This window comes from Sander vitreus, chromosome 14, assembly GCF_031162955.1.
Source record: "Sander vitreus isolate 19-12246 chromosome 14, sanVit1, whole genome shotgun sequence".
Taxonomy (NCBI): Eukaryota; Metazoa; Chordata; class Actinopteri; order Perciformes; family Percidae; genus Sander; species Sander vitreus.
The window spans coordinates 20,264,438-20,288,621 of record NC_135868.1 but is presented as its reverse complement, the minus strand read 5'-3'; the positions used below and the strand labels follow the sequence as shown (position 1 = coordinate 20,288,621).

Sequence of the window (24,184 nt, the reverse complement as noted above, 5' to 3'; positions counted from 1 at the left end):
ACCCGTAGGTCATACATCCATAGCTGCTGGTACTGGATCCACTCGTGATGATATTCATAGTTTCCTCAGAGATTCTAGCATGATTGCATCATATATTAGACACACACATTTAAGCTACAGTATGGTCAGGCACAGTCGCAGCGCTGTTATCCCTTTGAGTAGTTTTACTGTCTTGAGCTGCTCCTGAATATTTTCCTAATAGAGTAGTAAATCAAAGGCAGTGCGTAAGTCCTTCAGATTCATTGAAGCCATACATAAAAAAAGCTATTCATTTAAGCTATTTATTTGTAAAAAATGATCTCCTTTTTGTATTTCTTTTTCAAGTATCTCTGAGATTGATTTGAATAAGCAGGACATGTAAAAACACAGAGACCTGACTCACAGTTCATTATGCTTAATGTCTGATTTTTGCATTTGTATTAAATTTGCAGCAGTCAGAAGTGAATCACACTTAAGAGTTGCATTAGGCAAAGGAGATTAGATATTTAAGTGTTCTGTCTGTTTGTCCTTCAGTGAATGAAGCACAGCAATTGTACGTGCAGGAAACATTTTTGTACTTCATGTCTTTGTATTGTTGTCTTTTTGTTTGTACGTTGTTTGTATGTGTTTTTTTTTCTTCATCTTGCACTCCTGACTGCAGAGCAAGTTTCACATTTGGGATAATAAAGTGACTGAACAATTAGCAGACATTGCAGACATGGACAGCCAACGTGCGTGTCTTCTTCCAGTTTGCAACGGCTGCTGTCCCCAGCATTCACAGGGATCTCCAGGTCATAGTTAGTGGAGGTGAAAGCCATCCGCTTTCTAATGAGTACCACAGGGACCACTGTTATTGGATGACTCATCAGATCATTGGTCGGCAGTTCCCATTTTACTTCCTGAGTCCAGCATGTGTGGCTTGTTGGAGTTTATGTACCTTACAGTACATGGTAACAAGCACCTGGCACTGTGGATTATAGGCACCCAAGACTATATATGATTTTATTGTTTTTACAAAGTAAAAATTGAATTTACAGCTTTGTTCCCAGATGTTATTACAAATGTTTCATTTTTGAAAGTAAATCACACCAGTGAAAGTGTGTGATGTACTTTTATGAGCAAAATCTCTCACAAATAAAGTTTTTTATGAGAGGTGTGCCTGGAAAGAATCGGGAATATTTCATTCTGAAAAGCCCTCTGGAAGATACAGCAAAGGGCAAAGCCTGTTATTGTTGCTCTTCTTTATGGTGTTGTTTTATTAACAGTGGTAAACCATTGAAGTCACTATAGGTTATCTTACGTTATATTATGTATGGACTGAACTACAGTTTTAAACAAGTACTGACGGTTTACAGTCTGATAATGCTACTGGAATAAAGTTACACTCAGGCCATTGCATAGAAGAATTATAACTTAATATCAGACATCACATGTTTCACAAATACCACAATCCAAGTTAATAACACATTTAGTGTGAAATTGAAACTTTATAGAGTATATTGTTTTTAATCAGTTGACTTTTTGTAAACTATATACAAGGCTGTGTATTATTGGTCACATTTATTTACAGCAAACACAAACATACGTTTTCATACTTTTAATATAAAAATAGGTATTAAGATAAAGTGTCTCTAAACATGTATTCATTATTCAATTGAATTTTATTTTGGGCTGAGTAACTGGTCATATGTAACTGCATAATTTGATGTTAGTTGTGTTTTTGTCATCTGTTGCAAAGCTGATACCCCATTCCTCTCTCAGCTGAACAAGCCGTATTAAAATATAGTCTGGCCACCTTTTGTGAATAGATATTGTTGGTTGAATTTCTCACTCAGTAATTCACTAAAACCAGTCATTTGATAAAGTGTCGGCATATCTTCTCAGGCAATTGCGAAAGACCCTTCCAAGATGTCCAGAAGCTGTAACCACCAACAGTCGGATTCAAATTTCCTCCCAAAATAAACCATTTCCTAGGTATTGCTCATTATATTCATCAGAGGCGACATTCACTTTATAATCTGACATGATGGCAGAGCCAATGTCGTCAGAAGTTTGCAGGGCGCACCATCATGGTTGTCGTGGTTGCCATCAGATTTGGACCCTTCCAATAGTACCACTTAATGCCGTTGTAGCGGACCACACTGGATGAGCTGGGGTAATAGATGCCATTCAGGTTGGATGGGCCGCAAGCCTCGAACCACCAACCTGGAAAGGGAATGATCCAGAGAGTTCAAGGAAAAAAGAAAGGCAGAATTAATTAAATTAAAGCTCATGAAATGTAACACCCAAATGTACAGCTGTAAGTCAGCAGTAACTTTATATTGGGGCAGAGGGAAAATGAAATGCACTTTGGGACATTTATAAGGGGGTGGACAGAAATGTTTAACAAGATGTGTTATAAGGTGAGCCCGATTGAGACAGGGGTAGAAGTTGAGGGAAGTTGCGTACCTCCAGATGCGAGCTGGGCGCACTTGCAGGTGCAGCGGTCGTTGTCTCTGTCCTTTGTGCTGAACTGGGTGCCAGTGTGGGTGAGGCTGCTGGTCCGTCCAGCAGTGCCACTGAAGCCCTCGGCATGAAGGCTGGATTTTGAGAAAAATTGGTATAAGAGCAGAGAATTTCAACAAAAAGCCACTATTCATTATTTAAATGTGTGTGGGGCAACTTTGCTTGTTGGCAGCTCCGCATGGCAGTGGTTACTGCCCACAAACGGTTTGAACTCGTTTTTCTGAAAGCATCTAATGTTATGTTGGTAAAGTGAACGCGGGGCAATCATGTTTAACAAACCGGCTGATCTGTGTTTCCTTAATACCACAGGATACCAGAGTAATGAGAGAGGTAACTTATCTGACTTGGTGAGTCCAACTTTCTTTGGTTGGAGCTGCTGTGTAGGAGACAGTTTATAGTACACTTTTAATTTGTCACTCTTTGTCTGACTTTGTATGCCTCTGGGCATAGCTGACATTAGGATTTCATTTTGGCAAATAGAGCAAATAGATAGCAGTATAGATAAAAGTAGGGCAAGACCCAATGCTCTTCTCTACTACAGCTCTACCTTGTCATTTAGAGTCGTCGTAGAGCTGTGCCTTGTGCAGTAATACATTTAAAAACTAAATTAAAAGAATGACGATAAATGAAAAATAATCTACAGTTCCAACTACCTGTAGACCACTGTAGGAGATCATAGCCTGTTTAGTATGTGTACAATGATTTTTTTTTTTAATACAAGGTACCATCTCCCCTAGGTTTCCATTGTTGCCAAACATCAATACAAAAACTAACCTAAAGAACTTATCATTATTTGTTCCTCCATGCTGTGCTTTGTGAAAGAACCCAAACAATCTGAAAGAAATCTCGGCCCAAGTAAAGTTGATTCGCTCCATTATTTCATACAGCGTCCCCAGCAATAGTATGTGTGCATGTGCGAGTGTGTGTGCGTGTGTGTGTGTGTGTGTGTGTGTCAGTACTGGTTTGAAGAGAGTGGACGAGGAGGTCAGCCCTGCTGTCTGGCCTCTCCTCTGCCCTGTCATTCTGTCTAGTTAGTACCAGACTCTCCCCTGAGTTATGTGACCCATCCTCCGTAGCCCGGGGCACGCTGTCTGTGAGGACTAAATGAAGGACCCTCCTCTTAAATTTGTAAGTTCACAGGGCAGGGTAACACATCATGAGGGGCAGCAGGAGGGGAGTTTGAAATGACAGTGCTTGGGAAGGGAATAATGATGGAATAGCTGAGAGGCTGGAATAATATATGAGGGGATATTTTTGTAACTTTTCTCGGCGATGTGGTGAAAATTAAAAACTATCAAATTAGACAGGATGGGAACCACAGGCTACAGGATACCCCATTGGAAAGAGTTGACTGTGCCAGCTCTTCTTATTCTGCAGAACTGTTGCATTAGCCATGACTTCCAGATGTATTAGTTCAGCTATTCCACCGATACCACAGACCACATGCTAATCCTTTTCAAGGTGACTGTCTTTTCATATTGTTATTGTATCCTTTAATGACAACAATACTGTAACATTAAAAGGAATGCCGACCATTGGTTTTACTCTAAGAATGGCTGTTCTTGGCTACCTCAAAGAGGAAAGTGGTCTGTCATGCTGATGATTAATGTATGAATAATGGTCCTGAGTTTTAGGTGAAGACCTGCATGTTGCTCACACTGGATGCAGCTGGGGAGGAGGATTGCTTTGGCTGACTAGTTGCACAGCAGCACAGCTCCGGCTTGGGAGTTTTAATATAAACCCACAGACGAAACCAGCGTCTCGAGCATGCTAGTAAAGCCGGTACATATTGAACTAGTTACACAGAACATGATCTCAGAGGTAGCAAGCTACAGAGGTGATTATATTCATTCAGGTGCTTCACCTCACACAGTGTAGCCTACAGCGAAATTGTGAAACATTCAGTTTCATCGCGCTAATTATGTGGAACAAACTCAGGCAAATGCAATTTGCTGCAGTATTATGGATCTTGGAAAGCATACACCCACATGTGATTAAGATTCTTCATCTCTCAGAGCATCAATCACCATAAACTTCCCCAAAACCAGGGCAAATTCCTGTGAATTTATATGAAATATAAGCTGAACCATTTTAGTTACTATTTTTATTTCTGTCTGTTTTGGAGGAAACCTGGCTTCAGCACACCCACACATAATCTTGTTAGTGATTGCAGGCTTGCCGAGGAGCTTGGTATGAGTTGTCAGGTCCTGGCAGGGGCAGGTATTGCTCAGCCTTCCTGTTAGCCTCCCCTTGGAGATTTTCAGGGGCAGCGGTAGCCGCGCTGATGGGAGAAGAAAAATGGAGGCAGACGAAAGTGGCTGCGTGCCCTCCACTGAGCTCATCCTTTTGAACGACATTCTTAAAAATAGTCCAGATGGTTCCTTAACTTCCGTGTTTGGGGATAAGAAAGCTTGGCGAATGAGAAAATAGGAAACAGTTTGACCTGTTGCTAACGGTTTATATGAATAATGAAATGAAATGTTAACCGATCATTAACCGTTGAGCGACAAGCAGGAAACGGAGTCTCAGTTCACCCGTCTGAGAGGCTCTGACGTTTATCGGTGTTTTTTGCCCCCAGCAGCCCTGCCTTCTAGGCAGGGTTAGGGTTAGTTGCCTTGAAGTTAACGGTCGCAGCGCTGCCTTGAAGTCAATTAGGCACTGGTTATGGTTAGGGTTAAGGTTAGCGTGAGGTCCCTTGAAGGCAGCGGTCGCAGAGCTGCCTGGAAGGAGTCGTTGGGGGCAAAAAACACCATTGAGCGGCTCTGACACACTTCCCGCACTCCATGTCCGCAGACAGCTGTAGGCTTGTACCGGTGTTGATGTTTTGTGTATTGTCGGACACATGCAGCCACTTTCCTGAAACCGCTTGCGGGACTGGCAAGTCCACAGCGGCGTGTGTGTCCCAGCCTGTCTCCAGCGCCTCCACCTGCAGGTTGTCAGCTGCGTGTCTGCCTGCTATACTCTCGGACGGCCGATTTAACTCGCCGGTCCTCATCAGTATAGTTTCATGTGTCACGCAGCTCTCCACGAGCAGAAAAAAAGAGGAGCTTAAAACGCAACTTGCTGGTTCAAAGTTAGGACTAACTAGCTAAGTTAATTAGCAGTTAAGAAATACAATGTATAGCCTATTTACATTTTTATCATGCAAAAGACGTTTTTTAAAACTTTATTCAAAAAAATTCAAAAACGCAGTGTCTGTCGTCAAATCACAAAAATGTTTTAATTACCGTTCAATTATCGTTATCGAGGTAAAATGTGCAATTAATCGTGATTTTGATTTTAGGTCATATCGTGCAGCCCTACCTGAGTGTACAAGAAGTGTTTTAGTTTAGCATTTTATCATATGTTGTGCTATCATGTAATAATTCCTAAATATGCTTTGATAATTGGATGATTTAGTAAATAAAATAGTGAATTTGGACCTGAGCACTACATCATCAGAAGCCTGCATGTTCAGTTATGAATTGAAGTGCTATTTAATGCTGGCACCTGTAGTTGTTGTCCTCTCCATCTGTATAGAAGCGATCGTAATGTGAGAAAGCTTCGTTCCCCTCTCTGTCTTTTAGCTGGACATGCAGGCTGTATTCCTGGGAGCTGGTCAGCTTGTGGATGATATCATTCCCCAGCCAGTGTTCCCCAGATGGCTCTCCAAAGCCCTGGATTAGACACAAAGACAGAGAAACAATGGAACAAGAAAATATTCTAACAGTGGTGGGGGGGGGGGGATTTTACCAGTGACCTGCCAAGTGTTTTTGGAGTTAATATGAAAATGAACCTCAATTTAAAAAATCACACTCATCATTTTGATGGCCTAAGACAGTCTACTGAGTCTATAAAGTGAAATACTCCACTCCCAAAGCAGGGGGCAAGTCAATTGAGACTTTAATGTTACCCTAATATCCTACCAATGCTCCTCTGTGCTTGCAACACTTACAGTAAAATAAAAACTGGCTTTGTGGAGCGATCCACTGTTTGTTTGAACTAGAGAGCTGCACATACGTTTCCTATCATTTTTTGGCAATTGAAAACAACATTGAATGCCCACCGCAGAATAAACAGTGGAACAACATAGGAAATATTTTTTGAGGAGTGAAACAAAATAAACACTTATGAACAGGGCACTCTAAAGGGTTTATTGACTTTAAAAATTATGAGAATTCTTTGATATAGCTGGACCCAATTGTCCCCCAATCAAGACACGGATCAATGCTGTTTGTAGGCTACTTCAGAGGATATCTGATATCTTTAGCTTTGTCAGATGTTACTTAACAGCAGTTTGTCATTATCACAATAAGTGGAAAACTACATAGCAACCATCACTAAATATGCTACTTGTACATGTAATGATTAGAATAATGAAAGAGACATTTTAGTAATCCTATGTGGGTATAGGATTATCACTAAATGTGAACTACAGATGCATTTTTAAGTTGACTAAAATACTTATCAGTGGCACTGTTCTGGTCGTTATGAGTACTTTCTCACAATATGAAAAAAGGTAAGTTATGTCTAATAAGATTGTTTAATATAATTCCTTTTATCACTTGTTTTTTTGTAGCAATCATTAGGTGTACAGTTTTCACCCCGCCCAAGAAAATAATGGCTATGGGAGATTTTTGTGAGACAGCACTCTCCACCACCGTCATTAAAGCATTAATTCAGGGAATATATTTTGGAGGAATGATGTTGATTCTTCCAGTAGATTAGAAATGAGCATTGCAGCTGTTCTGGCAGCTTTCCTTTAATTTATCAACCATTCGTACATTATATGGGGGTGGGATTTAAAGAAACGGGTATATAAAAGAGAGTAGAAAAAGTGTTAAGGAAATAACTCTGCACCAGGAGTCAATCTTAAATGATGTTAACAGGTTGAAGGCACAGTAATACGAATATGATTTCACCGCAGCGTTAAATGTAAACATATACAGTGAGCCACATGGGCGTGATGGCTTTGACAGAAATGGTTTTGCTCTATGGGAATGGATGTTGCCACCCCAGGAACATTATAATAACAACCAATGTTCTATTCGAAGAGACTGCTTAAGAAGAGGGAGTAATGTGGCTTCTGCTAATGAGGCTCACAGAATGCTGTGTCAAAGTTGTTGTTCAGAATGTGTATTAGGGTTGGGTACCGCTCACATTTTTACCGGTATCGGTACCTGAAATTCGCTGCCGGTATCCAAAGAGACCCTTTTGCAGTACTTTCCCTCTGTAATAGCAAAAAATTAATTTCAGTTATAAAATAATTCCAACCCTATTTGTCTACACACTACACAAAATAAAAAACCCTCCCCACCTCCCTCTCCATTACCAAACTCATCACTACAACCTATTACATCAAATAAGTATTCTTTTTTTTTTTTTCACTACACTGTAACTTTTATTCTTGTGTTTGTATCTTATCGTATTTTAGCCTGTTTTTATTTTCCATCTCTTTCATGAATGTTTAAAATAGTTTTTTATTGCTCTTTAAGGTTTTATGTGAAGCGTTTTGAATAGCCTTTTTGCTGAAATCTGCTATAGAAATAAAGTTGCTTTGCGTTGCCCTACAACCTCCAGCCTGTCAGTCTGTCACCAGGGCATAAAAAACGCTGTTGTGCGTGTCTCAGAGGAAGTGTTCGGCTTGCCGTTTTATTATATTGCAGCTAAGGATGTCTGCGTGGCGTTTTGAAAAGTGCAACCACACTTACGACCGCTTTATCAGCATCGCCGTGACTCACTGTGACATGAATGCGGCGTAGTCTTTCTCTGTCTGCACCACAGCTTTGAGCGTGTGTGTCGGAGATGAACAGCTCTCTCTGTCAGAAGAGAGGAGAGAGAAGCTCACTCTTACGCGCTCTCAGGTACCGAAATTCGGCAACGATTGATTTAGTAATGCGAATAGGTTCTCGGTAGTACCGACATAATTTGGTTGGTACCCTAAAAAGTACCTATGTACTTCGGTTGGTACCCTAAAAAGCACAGAGTCCGGTACCCAACCCTAGTGTGTATGTTATCTGACAGTCAGTAAGCATGGAACCAATTAAGACCTATCATATTTTCAAGGCAGAACTGTGAATAATCAAACTCTACATCATGCAGATATTAAGCATTCTTTGTTCAGTCTAACAGAAGGACATTTTCTCCTTTGTGTACCTCTGAGTCCTAAGTCACTTTGTCTAGCTGTCAAACTCTCTGTTTGTTATTGGTCTTAAGTGAGAGTAAATATATAGTGAGACCCTTGGAGCATTTATCATTTGACCATCAAGTCCTGAGTTGCAACATTTGATCAACACTGACCACAGTTTTTGAGAATATGTGTGAGTGTGGGCCAAGGCAGTGAAGCATTTTAGTACATACGTTATCTGCCATCTACAGGGCCCCTGTGCTCCCACGCCGCAACTGTAACCAAATATTTATCATCCACTTGTAAAAATATTGTTCTTGAAAGAGGTTTTTAAAGCTTTTGTTTTTTTCTCTCTTTCTGTTTGCAGTCGCAGTCTTCTCTGCATCCTATTTCCAAGCTGTGGCAATTGATTTTTTGCCGTAGAGAAACAAATTGCTACTCCGCTCAATCCCAAACTAGCCCGTCTGTCACGTAACACAGTCGAAAAAGGCTTGCAAGCATGTTTTTTCTCTATTGCACAAACGGAATATTGATTCTATTGAGAAAACTTTATGATGAGGTTCAATCACGGCGTGCGTGCGTGTCTCTTTCTGTCTGTGTGTGCGTCTGTCTGTGTGTCTGTCTGTGTCTGTCTGAGTGTATATGAGCGTGTGTATATGGGTGTGTGGGAGTATGACACGGAGAGGGAAAGAGAGCAGGTGCAATAACATGGGGGGTGGTAGAGGACACGAGTGCGGCCAAATACAACAACCGCAGGTCACCTGGGATCACAGGCTAGCCGGTATCCCACGCCTCTCCATGCTGAATAACCCGTGGAGGTTATTGGAACCTCCTGTCCAGTCCCACAATACTGATCCAAACTAGCTATACTAATAATGATGCACTTTAACCCTACCTCCTCTGAAGAACTCACCATTTTGTAGTCTCTCCACCCACGATGAAAGTTAACGGAGCCGTTCCTCCGATGCTGCAGCACCGTCCACCCACCACCTCTAGTCTTCATGTCACAGAGCACCTGTGGAAATAAATGCCGATTAAGAAGCTTTTATTCCATGGGGCTGGTTCATAAAAATTAATGCATTTTGAGTACTGAACAAAATGTGTTTGAGTCAAAAAAAGTGTTGCTTGGTCGCATTCTTTGGCTTCTTTACTTGTAGTCGATCAGATATTTTCTGATTAAAACAGGAAAGGAGAAATAATTAATTGGTTTTGTCACAAGCGGTAAACACAATATAGACATATTATAACCTTGTAGTAACCACATTTTCCACTATCATTTTCCCACATTCACCAGATACTCAGCATTAAATTGGAGCTTTATTTCAAGCCACCTGGCAAATGCAAGTCCAGTATTCACTCTTCCTTGGTTTCCATGGCTATGAGGGAAATATCTGGCTCTTAAACGGCTAAATGTTTGTGTTAAAGCAACACCAAAGCACTTTTCCTCTTCGGTGCCCCTACAGGTTGGAAACAAAATTGTCCATTACCGCTGTCGTAATGTCTCATTATGTCTCATTCGAACTACAGATCCGCTACCCGATCTGGCAAACATGCATAGTGCGGGTATAGCCAATAGAGGGCCGCAAAGCGAATGCAGAAGTGCCGTTTACGAGTTGACGAACCACTGAAACGGTTTTGGAAACATTATTTTAAGGTACAAAAGAATCTTTGGTGTTGCTTTAACTAGCTTGTTCCTTACATTTGTTTGGTGCTGGGCCAGTGATGTATAGTGGGTATATCAGAGCTACCTGCTGTGGTAGGAAACAAGGTTGATGAGACTAAATGACTAAACCAAAACAGTAAATTTGTGGGCCGTAATCCAAAACAATGAGCCGAGAGAGGACAAAATGTTGTGTAGATCTCAGATGAGCTGTAGGGTTATCTTCATCAATGCAAATGACCCGTTTCACAATACACATAATCCATAATCCAATTCATTGTTGATATAGAAATATTGACAATTGGCCATAATTACCATTTAACCATAATTAATATAGACAATTTTCCCACCTTTTAAAACTGATAATAAAACCTGTTTGGCCATTTACAAAAAAATTAAAACATAGGTTAAAACATGTTTATATTCTCTATATTGAGGAGAATGTAAAAATATTGTTTTGGTTTCAGTACCATATTGGTACCAATATTGAATTTTTTTGAAACAACATCCTGTTGTTTAAATTTTTATTCGGGACAGTGCACATTAATGAACAATCTAACATTTCTGTACAGACTGTAAATGAGCCAGGTTATAGCATAAATGCTTATTTTCAACATACAAGATATTTCCTATATCCATTTCAGTCTGCAGGAGGTTAGCATAGTCGGCAGGAGACTGGCAAGTGTGATTTTCTGATCCTGATGAGGGACTCATGCCACATGCCATCACTGTCCAACGTAAACCACGCAAAGCACGGCTAATATTTGTACAATAGACAATTCAGCATACATTTTGTGCAGCTGACGGAGACTGACATATACAATCGCAACTGTATAAGTCAATAACCTTTTTAGTTACGGAGAGAAAAGTGGAAAGAAATTACACAAAAGAAATAAAACACACTATAGTCTCTGTTATTTGAAGGATCCCTTGGAAGGCTCAGGAATCGGGGGGTGGGGCGATGTCGAGATGAGGGGGGGTGGACCCAACATTGCAGGGTGTCACGCAATGATATGACCCAGGTGGGAAGGAAAAACTAACATATCAGCATGTTCTCGTATCCCCTTGAGTTGGGGGGAGTTTGAGGAAAAGGCATCTGCGTTTTTGGTTACACATACTTTTTCTTTTCTCACTTGCCTGCACATTTTGCAACGTGTAGGATCTGTTTGGGAGAACAAATAGGAACAGATTGCGCTCATTCATTTAGTGACAGAATTAAAACTTAGACTTATTAAGGGACTTGTTTTACATATTCAAGGTGTTTGACTGGACATATTCCAGCTTCCCTTCGGTATCGTGATGAAATAAAATGTGCTAATTTCTCCCGTGGGTGGTAAGATTAGATCCTTTTTAATTGGACTAGTGTATTCAGTGTGCATACCTCAAAGCTACAAGGTAGGTCTTTTTTGTCAGTTTTTTGGCACTATGTTTGAATCTCTATGAAATGTTGTCACCTCAAATTATAGATAGTGCCACTGCCATTTTTGACCCAATAACCTCTTCAACCTGCAATGTGGTTAATTACTGATGAAACAAAATTGACTTGCTCTGATGGTTGCTTGGATATGGTACACCATGTAAACTATACCCTGACCTGTCTCAAGAGTTGGACGGTACAGATGCTGGTTTTGTGGACAGCATCCCAAGGTTTCTCTCTATTTCGACAACTCAAATGGCTGTTTTCTGCTTTAATGAAATGAGAGTTTCCAGCACTTTCCCAGAATAGGAAAGCTAAATAAAGGTCAAAAGGCACTCAGGTCTTTTACCTCTGAGAACAGAGTAGACTGGCAATATACTGTGATTACCCTCTAGCACATTAAGCCAATGTTCTGGCCTTAAAGGCCTCACACTGAATACAAACACAAAATCTTGAAATTGATTAATTTAAGTAATTTCCCAAATGTTGTCGTTATTCTGATTTTGACCAGGTCCATAATAAATACTCCAAATCCACCTGTAAGCCAGCAAGGAGTCAGTAAGGGCCAAGCCATTAGACTAAAATGCAAAAATTCAGAGTATTTAACCGTTTTTATGATTTAAAAAAGATTTTGCTTCAGGGGACAATATGTGCTTAATTTTATGAGCCCTGTGCATATGTAGCTCTCCAAAGTATGCACAACAGAGTTATGAAAATAAAAACAAAGCTGCTCCAAACAAAATATTTGGTCTGTAAACACCATTATTATTCACAGCCTTGGTGATTAAAAATTGCATAGATGGTTAATAATAAGTTTCTTATAGCCAAAACTGCATTCCACAAATGTGTATGTGTTTTGTCTCTGGTCCAACTGAGAAACCCCCGCTCTCTGCTTTAAAAAATAGGGCAATTTGTATCTGCCCCACTTTTACACAGCCACCCAGATTGCCACATTGGAATTATATGGCATAGATTGAAAGCAGCAATGATTTGGGAAGTACAAACTCGCATCAGTGGAAACGTTCATTGGCCCCAGTTGGCAGAAAACACATGGCACCACTGCCTAACACCTGGCTGCCTTGCCCACAGGAAATAAAGAGGAAGAACGAGGGGAAACAGAGGCGGTAGGCGATGGTGCCAACCAGCAAACTAGACTGAAAGTAATGAATAAGAAAAAAACTATCTTTCTTTTTCGGTTTTAAGCTCTGAGAGTGAATATCCCAGCCACAGCTAGCTGTGATTTAAAGAAAGAATAGCCTGCTGGTGGATGTCATGGTTGAGTTAGCAAGAGTCAGCTGTACTTCAGGTCAGCGGAGGTACCTACTAAGCTTTTCTGACTTTGCATTCAGCAGCGCACACTCACCGTGAACACTGCAGGGCATAATGCTCCTGTTGCTTATTACTTTAGCTCTCTGTAACCCAGCATGGCATTTCCATCAAACTCTATGCAAAAAGCACCTGAAAATTACCATGACATCACACTTGTTTGTCCAGAGTTTATGCAATCCAAAAGGTAATGATGAGCTCTCTGAATGTCATTATGTAGTTTTTGTGAGCTTTACAGTACGCAGGCTGGGCCAAAAGAAATGATCCCAGTGCTAAATACTGAAAGACAAACGGGTAAAATGTCTCACAGAAAAAGTTTCATGTCATAGTCCGTTAGGTGATATTTACAAGAAAAGGCCAATGACCTTTAAAGCCTTACTACCTTGACAGTCTGCGTGGAGTTAGGCAGGCGTATGCTATATATTCCACTCGCTGTCACTCCAGATCGCAGGATGTCCGCGCAGTCCCTGAAACTAAGCGGCTCCTCCTTGGGCATATTGGAGATATCTGGAAAAAAAAACATGCAGGCATTTTATTTACAGATGGCAACCTTATGGGCTTTGCACACAAATCCCAACCAATGTGAGTTCTCTTGTAATGTTAAGCTCTGGCTTAGGCCTGTAACGTCTGCGGTGCAGACATGTGCGTAGTGTGCCTGGGATTTGAATTACAAGCTGTTCTAGGTGATATTTATACTTTTTTTGCCTGAATCACAAATCCCATGCTCATTAATTGAAACATTGTAGATCCCTTTTTTTCCCTAAATTAAATTCTGTTTTTTATTGATACTATTAATCTTTTTTTCACTAAGGAAGTAATGAATCATAGGAATGTAATATTTAATTGTGTGTCAAATACTACCGAGTGAGAGCTCTGTCTTCTGTTTCATATAAAGTGTTAGGCTATTTGGTAATCTCTGTTCAACCTATAGAACATGTTTCTTATGTAAATCTATATATTTTATTTAAAATAACTGATGTTGGTAGTACAGTTTGCTCATTCAAAGACAGTAAAGCCCCCAGCCTTACCATTGCAGTGGTTGACCAACGCCAGCAGCTGCTGAACGGTGTCTGTGAGTGTGGCCTGCTGCCTCTGTAGTGAGGTGCTGTTAAGCGTGGAGCTGCCCAGTTCACCCTGGATCTGACTGACCAGTCGACTCTGCCTCTCCAGAAGCTCTTGAAGCTGCTGCTTTTCGCTCTGCAAGCCCTGCAGCTCCCTCCCATACCGAGCCTCCAGCGCTAACAGCCTCTGTTCCAGAAAACTACAAAAGACAAAAAAGCAAAACATCATTGAGTCTAGTTGTGACTTATGTTTCCTAAAAAAAACAGAAGACATAAAATTATATCAAGTTTTAAGATGCATCTTGAATGGGTGGAGTAAGATATAAGAGAGTGGGTGCGGGTGGAGAATCCATCCATTTAGCATTAACCTCTCTCAGCAGTGCTTGCACATTCACATGATGATGACTAATAGACATCAGCATGACAGTCTCATTGGGCTAACATCATATAAACACCTGTACTGCAGCAGCATTCGCAGATGGGCCTGCATGCTAAGTATGTCGATCATAGCCATGAGGCGTGTGTGTGTGTGTGTGTGTGTGTGTGTGCTTGTTTTACTATATTCGTGGGGTCCAAAACCGGGGAATACAGTATACTTGTGGGGTCTGCACAGCCTTGTGGGGCCCAAAATGCTGGACTCCACAAGGTTAAAGGGCTGTTTGAGGGTTAAGACTTGGTTTTAGGATTAGGGTTAGAATTAGGTTATGGTTAGGGTGAGGTTAAGGGTTAAGGTTAGGCATTTAGTTGTGATGGTTAAGGTTAGGGTAAGGGGCTACGGAATGCATTATGTCAATGACGGGTCCCCACAATGATAGTATGTGTGTGCGTGTGTGTGTGCGTGTGCGTGCGTGCGACCCACCCACCTCCAAATGAAGATCATAAATCCCTGCAGCCTGATCTTTATGGCTTTGACTAACGACTGTGCAGCAGTTATTTATTGAAACAATCCAGCCACCCAGATTAAACAAGCTACTTTTTAGCCGTGTATCCTCAATCTCCCGCTTTAGGCAGCGGCTCAGTATGTGCCCTGGAAGAAAGGCTGGATCAATCCAAATAATTTCTAACATCACTAACATTTCATATTTGCTCTGTGGGGGAACACTCAATAAAAGTGGCAAAGCAAGCTAACAAATTGTTTTCCATTATGTGTATTTTACTTTGAGGAACAGTCAATGTGAAAAGTGCCGCAGTAAACCAGCACAGCAATGTTTAAACAGTTAGCGGGTTTGACAAGATAAACATGGCATTTTGGATCACATTGCATCCTGGGCAGTTAAACTGTTATGCTTATGATCTTGTGCTATTTATTATTATTGTAATGCATATTGCTATTAAACTGCTCTCACCCTCTCTCCACAAAATGCTGCACTTCCTGCCAATAGTATTTTCCATCTAATGCCTATGAAAACAAACAGGTCTCTCTGCTCTTTTTAAGTTGGCAGCAGTTCAAAAACTGGCTCCATGCCCTCAAGGATCAGCAGCAGTAGCCCCCTACAACCAACACAGTTTATTCCACAGCTGCCTGGCTGCAAATCTACTATGACCTTTCTAATGTTATGCATCCCGTCATGGTGTTTACCCTTATAAAGATGTATTCATTTATTTGCATGTCAGAGCCATGTCACCGACATTAAGGACGAGGGCCAAAAGGGCAGAGCAGGGGCCAAGCAGGGCCTGATGTGTAACAGGTGTTAGAGCTGGGACACTGTGTTGTCCCAGTCACACTTGGTACAGATGGATGGAATGATAAACAATCGGATACAAAGAGAAAAAAACACCTGCTCCCTTTCACACCGCCCAGCACCCTGTCCTTAACCTCTGCTGGCCCTAGTTTGACCGTGTGTTCCTAGAGAGAAGAATGGGAAACCCCTCCTAACATGCACTGCCCATTCACTGGCTAACACACACACACATACTTACACAATGCACATTATATTGTTGTTAAGTGCCCAGTTTTTGAGTCATTCAACAACTTTTCCAGTTGTAGTTTTCATACATCTGCATGTACATACAATGTATTATACAGTATAGTATACTGTATTTTGGAAGGGCTTTATAGTATACCACCCGATTGTCGAATAGCTTTTTCCTAAGAAAACATACTTTGGTGCTCAGGAAGAGATGTGTGCTATGTTTCCTACAGCTCACTTGGAATCACGAAAGAAAAAGCTGCTAAGTGAGTAAAGAAAATAGTGCCACCTACAGTAACCAAAGCCTTACTAACAGAAAATCCAAGAAAAAACATGACATTTTTATAAGCACAGTTCTTGAATGATTTTCTTGGTAATAATCGGGGAAGTGAAAAGCAATAGTACCCGCAGAAATGACTACATTACATGACCTTGAGATGAAATGAGAGAATGAATGATTTACCACTTAAAGTAACAGTGGATCTGAAAATGAAGTGCCTATACACAGTAAAAACCCAACAGCAAACCCACTCTGGAAGTCCCGTAGTGCCTAAAAATGCCCTTGCCTGATAATCTTTTGAAGGGTGAGTCGCTCACCTGTTTTTATCACTGAGGCGTGAGATCTCCTGAGTCTGCAGGAGAATATGTTTCTCCAGCCGGTTAGTGAAGAGCGTGTACTCGAGCAGCTGGATCTCCAGGCGACTCGTCTGGTTTAACACCTATAGATTGATAAAAACAGAAGAATAAATATCACAGTATGTGCAGTGATGAAGAATAGATGGGAGTAGGGTTGCAAAGGTTTGGAAAATCAAGTTAAGCTTAGAACATTTGGGAAATTAAAATGTTTTGCACAATTTCATTTTCATTTCAAAAATTGTGCATTTGGGGGTGAAATGCACAAAATAACAATACTAGTTCTTATGGCATGTTTGGTTAAAAGTAAGACCATTTAATTGAATTGTTAGTTTGTATAATGTGTTTTTACCATGTGGGATATAGCTTGATTGAGCATGCTAACTGAGGACTAATCTATTTTAATAAGTTTGTTTTTATTAATTTTTATAAATTAGTTATTCACTTTAAACCCTGTTTGCACACAGCCCACATTGTCAGATCAAATGTTCAAAGTACCTTTCTCCATTAGTTTACTTGCTAGCAAGCTAACTTACCACATGCCACATTTTACAATGTATGTACTGATGGATTTATTTGGCAAAAGAATGGATTATGTTTGCTTATGATCTGGTAAAAGGTTTGTTTCTATCTGCATGGTAAATACAGCCTCAGCAAATAACCCCTATATTTCCATATAATTCCCGTTAATTCCCATAAATTCTTGTTTATTCCCATTGAAAGACCACCTTGAATATTTACAGAATTTTGCAACCCTTGATGGGAGTGATGAGGGGTACTAATGAAAAGATTGATGGGGGGGGAATAAAAAGGGTTGCCCACCAGCTGAATTCTTAAAAAGCACCCTTGGGCATAAACAATGTCGCACAGCACATCACAAGGCTCATAATGCTCATTATTTGATCTCAAAATGAAAACTTGAGCAAGAATTATCTCACACGCACCTGTGACATGTTTTGAAGTTGCAGATGAAACAAAAACTTGAACACAGCAGCTCAGATATTTGTACAGGTTGCTTTTTCATATTGACTTTGATAAGAGGAAAGAAAGCATGAGGACCAAAACAGCCCAATCTGTAATAACAGCTCTGTGGCATGATTGAAGACACATCTGTGTTGTGCTACTGAGCTTTATGTTTTAATTGGCTTGTTGTCATACGCCGAGCTCAACTCATTGTGTCAATCAAAGCCTGTAGAACCAAATACCAGCTGTTTTAAAGCGGTTGCCGCCACCTTTGGGCATGGCTTCTCAGCGGGTTACATCTGATTTACATTTAATTAGCTATTCGTCAAGAGTTTCGCAAGTGACATCAGTTGTTTTTGCATGGTTGTGACCACAGTTGTTAATTTGGATTGGCTGCAAACAAGTTGTCTCAGGCTCACTCAAATGCTTCCTGATGGGCTCACCTGGGTCTCAACGTCTGTCAGTTTGCGAGTCTGCTCCGCTGATTGGCTGAGGAGGTTGGTTCCCATTTCCAGCATGGCAGCTGTCTGGGTGTGTACTGCAGTTCTTTTCATTTCCTCCATCCCAGAACGCACATTCTCCTGGATGAAGTGCTCCAGCTGTACGGAGAACAAGCAGACTTTGAGAAAATGATCCAGCATGTCAGATTCCCTAGTTTTAATCTGGTGATAATCATATTTTAGGAGATAATATGTTTACTGACAGCTTGATGCACTGTGAAAGTTGCAACCTTGGGTGATCTGTTTTTTTCACTTCCGTCTTTTCAGGTACTGTGATGGAGTCATGGAAAATAGTATCTCTAGGGCACTTTCAGTATCTCACCACGAATCTATCCACTTGCAGGTCTACCTCAGGTAAATACTAACCTTTGCAATACAATTATTCAATGTATAGGTGTTTACTAGGATTTAAAAAAGAACAGTAATGATATCCACCAAGAGGCAGACATCATGATATTTGTGTGCAGGACTTCAGGGATAGTTGCCTACACTGTAATCAATCACAAGGTCAGAGACAGAAGCATCATATGTTGCAGAGTGAGTAAAAATAGCATGGCATCCATCTTGCTCCAATAAATAGATTTTCTTATTCATGTGTTCGGTTTGAGCGAAACGGCATCTGCAAGACAAATTTGGCTTTCCCTGCCGTGAATGATGGAATTTTGTTTGACGTTTAACGGGCAATGGCCTGTGCCTTGCAATAAAGCAAAGTAGAATATCGAACCGTAGAACATTAATATTTATGACTGTTTTGGCGAGAAAAGATCAGACTTTACTCGTTAAACCACATGACTGGAAAATGAAGTCTCTAAGGAACAAACATTCAAAAGTATCTAGCTAATGATTGTCTATTCACAAAAATTGAAGAGAATTCAAATGAGACTACAATTGTTTGTTTTTATTTCAATACGAATGGCCATCTCAGAGAGGAATGGGATTATGATAATACATTGCCACAGGAGAGGGCTTTTCTATCTTTTATGCAGTATAGAAATACTGATCCAAGTGGGCAAATAGAGATGAATCTGCAATTAAATTGTTTGCTGCTAGTAATCTTTCTGTCATTGTCTCTCACTTCGTCTTGATCCGTCTCACTCCCTCTTTCTTTCAAACTCTCCCACTTCCTCCCTCTTGCTCTGTAAATCCATCTCTCACAGTTTGCTTCTTAAGCACAACTGAGACAGCAGAAATAATCCCCTCATAATGAAGGTTATGAAGAGATTACCAAGCCAATCAAAGCCAACTCCAAAGGAAGAACCAAAGATCCCTGCATCATAATCAGCCACATGTATTGAAGCTGCTATCAGCCGCCTGTCCAAAGTGTTCCTATTACAGCCTTCTGTGATAGAGCTCAATCCAAAGGTCTTGATCCACTCCATCTCCCACTGCCAATTGCATTAATTGCAGCTCCGTCACTCGCTGCACTATGCAGCCAGATAAATCACATTTGGGAGGCATAATTCCATCTTATTGTGCCTAAGAGGGAGTAGTGATCAGTGTGGAGAAAATCATGGGAGTTGTATCACTTCATATCATAATTGCCGACCCAATAGACACATTTGTTCTCCGTTACAATTACAGAGGAGAGGGGAAACATGCACGGCGTTGTGGAAAATAATAATCAGGATGGCAATGATTGTGAAGAACATGAATGAATATTTTTCCATGACAATGAAGACTTGATTGATGTGTCATTGCAACACCATGTAAACCCACTTTGCACCACAGTTAAATGCATTATTGGCCTCAAGAGTCACCAAAATGAGAAGAAAACATTGTCTCACTTCTCATGGTGTTGAATCATGCAGATAGCTTTGGATTTAATTTAAACAACCTCCAACCCAATACAATGTACAAGAATGACATTTTGACATTTACAAAAATTCAAAGCGACATCTCTTTCCAGAAACAATCTCCCCGTTACTATGGGTAATCCACAGATCTCACAGCGGATGGTTTTCATTGGAACTACTTTCTGTTGAAGAATTTGTCCCCATAAAAATGGTTGATGGCGTGTTCTGTGGGTTATCCAGAGTAACCAGGACAAGATGTTACTGATGGATTTTAATCTCGAGTTTCATTAAAGTATGGTAATATTGGACGAGCCACCACTTGAGTCTCTACTGAAATATCAAAAAAGAAATAGTGGCTGTGTTGCCATGAAATTGAGTGTAGACATGTATGGTCCCCAGAGGAATCCTAATGATTTTTATGATCCCTGACATTTAATCTAGTTTAGCAGGTCAAAGTTTTCACTTATCCAAGTAAAATATCTCAACAGCTACTACATTGATTGGGACCATGCTTTGTACAGATATTCATGGTTCCCAGATAATGTATAGGCTACTATTGTTTTAGTGATATAGTGATTTTAGTGATATTGATTTAGTGGGTCTTTTCTAGATTTGCTAATGTTATATGCTAACACGGGAAACTAAGATTGTAAACATGGTAAAAGTTAAACCTGCTAAACATCAGCATGTTCGCATTGTCATTGGAAACATGTTAGCATGTGGACATTAGCATTTAGCTCAAAGCACTGCTTGCATGCATTGTAGACTCTTGTTTAAATGTACTTTTTCCAATGCTGTAAGTGCTGCAAATAAAGTTCCATTCACCCCTGTCATATTAGATGCATATCTCACGAAACCTAGGCCAGATGAAACCAAAACTATCTCATGCCTAAATAGCATAAGAATATTTTTTTTGTAATTTGGATCAACTGACTCTTTAAGATGTTCTTACGTCAAAGGCCATAATAAGAGAATGTTCAAGATAGAGAAAAGGGGTTTGTGTTTAGGGAAATAAAAGACAATGGAGACCAATGGATAGTGTGAGTAATGTGGGTGACATACTTAATGAAATATTACTGGGCCGGGAAATCGGGTCACCTAAGGGTAGCCTAGCCACCTTGATCTCTATGCAATATTTCTGCATTAGCATAATCCGCACAGGCTCTTAAAGCACTAACCAAAAGCACGCTCACGTCCCTTTTGCCAATCCCTCAGGGCAGCAGAATGACTAGATGGAGGGGTACACTGGGGGTTAGATCACAAGAAAACAAACACTAGTTTCGTCTTGGAATCACCAAAGAAGGAATGTGGAACAGTAATAGAGTCCTATTGCACTCATCCACTTGAAGATTTGTCTGTGGAATATGCTTGATTAGTGTGTGTGTGTGTGTGTGTGTGTGTGTGTGTGTGTGTGGGGGGGGGGGGTTCTTTCAAGGGGTTTCAGTTGAAGGCTCACAGTAAGGGTCACATTATCCCAGGGGAGCTTTGAGGGAAATTGTACATAGTTTAACAGACACAGTTGCCTCAAGCTCTTCCGCATGCATATCACCAATTTCTCCCCAAACTTTTGCAGATAGGCTTAATGAGCTCCACAAGGTGCTGAAAAGGCTTTGCCATCTGGGGGTCAAAGGGCAGTATAACCTTATGCATATCTAAAAGAGGATATCTGGGTCCGTGCTGTGTCTATGAGGAAATCCCACCTACAGTGCGATCATTTAAGCATCACTATGGCCTGGTGGGGGTAACGTGTTGAAAGGTTGGATCTTGGTGTTCATTCCAGACATTATGTGGAGGACTTTTGGCAAGATATGTGTCAGCAGAGCTTTTTCTGAAGACGGGGGGGATTTAAACGGCATCTCCTTAATGGCCACTTACAGCTCTGGTGGAGAGGGAGTGAAAGAGCGAGACACACATAATGTGCCCAAGATAAGTGCTATATGTGATGCTTTGCAGACTGTATGCATTAATAACATAGTGTACGCAAGAGGGAAAGTGTGTGCACTATCTCACTATCTCTTCCTCACACTGTCTCTCAAACACACATGCAGAGGGGCCTCATGGGATGCTTCCCCTAGAAGCTAGGTCTCCAGTTCATAGACAAAGAGCATCAGACAAAGTGCACACATGGGAATTGTGTGTGTGTGTGTGTGTGTGTGTTTTCATACGTGTACACGGGTGCGTGTCGAGAGAGCATCAGCAAGATAGACAAAGAGCTTGAGAGAGAAAGAGAGATCTGGTGGTGGACAAGTCGAGGTGTGAGATGGGACACATTCAACATTCCAGAGGTGCAGAATGGTCCAGATAGAAGTGAAGGAGATGGATAGAGAAGAGTGGAGTGTCAAAAGAAAATGGAGACTGGGGAAAAAGGAGGACGGAAAAACAATCTTATGGTGAGTGAGAGTGGGGAGTGACAGAAGCACTGGAAGAGCTTTGGCATTCATAATACCCCATTTTCAAATCCTAAAATATAATCAACATGTTTTCTCTCAGCCAGCCAATCTAAACACTCGACCCAAACCCTTATATTCGGCCCGAGGATTAGTGTGTGCCATAAATATTCTGTGAGTGATGCAGACAAGAATAGAGAGACGGGTGGAGAGAGGTGCCGTGTCAGTCAGTCCGTCCTAGACAATGGCCCATCACTGATTCAGTGCCCTGATGACCTTAGCAATGAAAACACTATTGTGAAGCCACTTTTAATCGCATCATTTCATTTTAGTCAGTCATAATCCAAGTAAATTGAACTGCAGGCCAACGGCCATGCTGAAATGTGTCTCCAGCAGATAAACACATTTTTTCCACTGAGGAACATGCTATACTATATTTTATGTCAGCTGAGTTTGATACACAAAGTTTTCAGCCGGCTTTGGCTTATAAACGGGATAAAACAGGAGTTAAGAGTGAAGTTGCCTTTGCAGGGGACAAAACTAATTTAGAAGGTTTAACTGTGTATGACATATTTGGCACTGTCTGATATTAGCAAACTTATTTCATATTGTCTTTCTCCTCTCGCATGCAACAGGGAGTTCTGGCACCCCAGTGGTCTTAAATACACTCTCATACACCAGGCGTTGGAGCCAGATATGCATACAGCAAGCATCCAGGAAATCCATGCTAAGCTCTGAACTTATCAATAGTGAAGGCTTGTCAACAGATGTGAACTTCATGGACATCCCCCCCCCCCCACACACACACACACACACACACACACACACACACACACACACAGATTTTTGCTTTGTTTGATGGTCTGTAGGTTAAATTGTGATGTGAAAAGGAGGAAACGAGAGTGTGACAGTAAAGAGCTAGAGCAACAATGATTAGATGACAGGAGAAAGTGGTTGTTTTTCGTCAACAATTCAGAGACCTTACCTTTTGCAGCCACTGGGTGTTATTCTCCATGGCACTCTCTAGATTTTCCAGCTTCCTCTCCTGCCAGAAAGACCTCTCCTTCTGGGCCTTACTCGTCTTGGATTGGCTTGTATCAGGCTCTGCCTCAGGTGGGGAGTCCCTCTGGAGGGTGTTGGTGACCTGGAAGTCCTGTAAGGGGTGGCAGTGCTCCACCTCGGGGAGAATGAAGGTGTAGCTGCAGGGGCCGTGCTGCACTTGGTGCTGTTGGCGTTCTGAGCTGATCACGGTGGCCAGCCGGGAGGCCAGGTAGGCAAGGGTCAGGACCAGCAGGCGGCCCATGTCAGAGGAGAGGGAAAGGGGAGGGTGGGAGGGGAAGAAGGAGGTTGCTTCTCCTGGCAGAGCAGAGATGTGAGTCAGGTGAGTTGCTCCTTTGGTCCTCTATATCTGGTATGTCTTTTCTGTGACTTGTTAAAGTGTCCCTCAAGACTTTGACTGTCTTCCTCCTGTCTTCTCAGTCCAACTCCCGCTGCTCCTGTCTCTGTTTTATCACTTTCTCGTCTGCTCTTTTGGCTGGTCCTTGTCTTTGCTGTTGCATCCAGAAGTCTTCTTCAGCCCAGTTTCTGCTCCCGCTGGTCCTCGTGAAGGCGGAAAGAAAACACACACAGGAAAAGGGGATTGCCTCCTATTGTAACTCCCAACACTTTAGTCCAGGAAACCAACTGCAGACTTCCCGCTCACCATTTATTTCTCTTTTGAAAAGTTGCCTTCCTCAATCCTCACTGCCTTCTCTTCAAGCTGCTTGAGTCCATGCGTTGGTCCGGAGGAGAGGGGAGAGGAGGGGGTGGAGTGGAGAGTGGCCCGTTTCAGGATGTTGGCTGAAGTGGTAAAGCTCCTAAAGTAAAGAGAGAGAGTGGCGTACCTCTCCACTCACACACATGCACCTCCTTAGCACATAATCACTCAACCACCCTTCCCCTTTT

At 41.3% G+C, this 24,184-nt stretch overlaps 1 protein-coding gene across 1 annotated transcript; it reads right to left on the bottom strand.

Moving 5' to 3' along the window:
- Positions 1-502: 502 nt before the first annotated feature.
- angpt2b (angiopoietin 2b) lies at positions 503-24,184 on the bottom strand. The gene is made up of 9 exons (XM_078268252.1): positions 23,226-24,184; positions 18,004-18,159; positions 16,562-16,683; positions 14,022-14,254; positions 13,376-13,500; positions 9,504-9,605; positions 5,974-6,140; positions 2,428-2,558; positions 503-2,184 (listed from the first exon to the last, which is right to left on the bottom strand). Exons 1-9 carry the CDS (start codon positions 23,541-23,543, stop codon positions 2,024-2,026), a joined length of 1,515 nt encoding a protein of 504 aa, XP_078124378.1. The 5' UTR covers positions 23,544-24,184; the 3' UTR covers positions 503-2,023.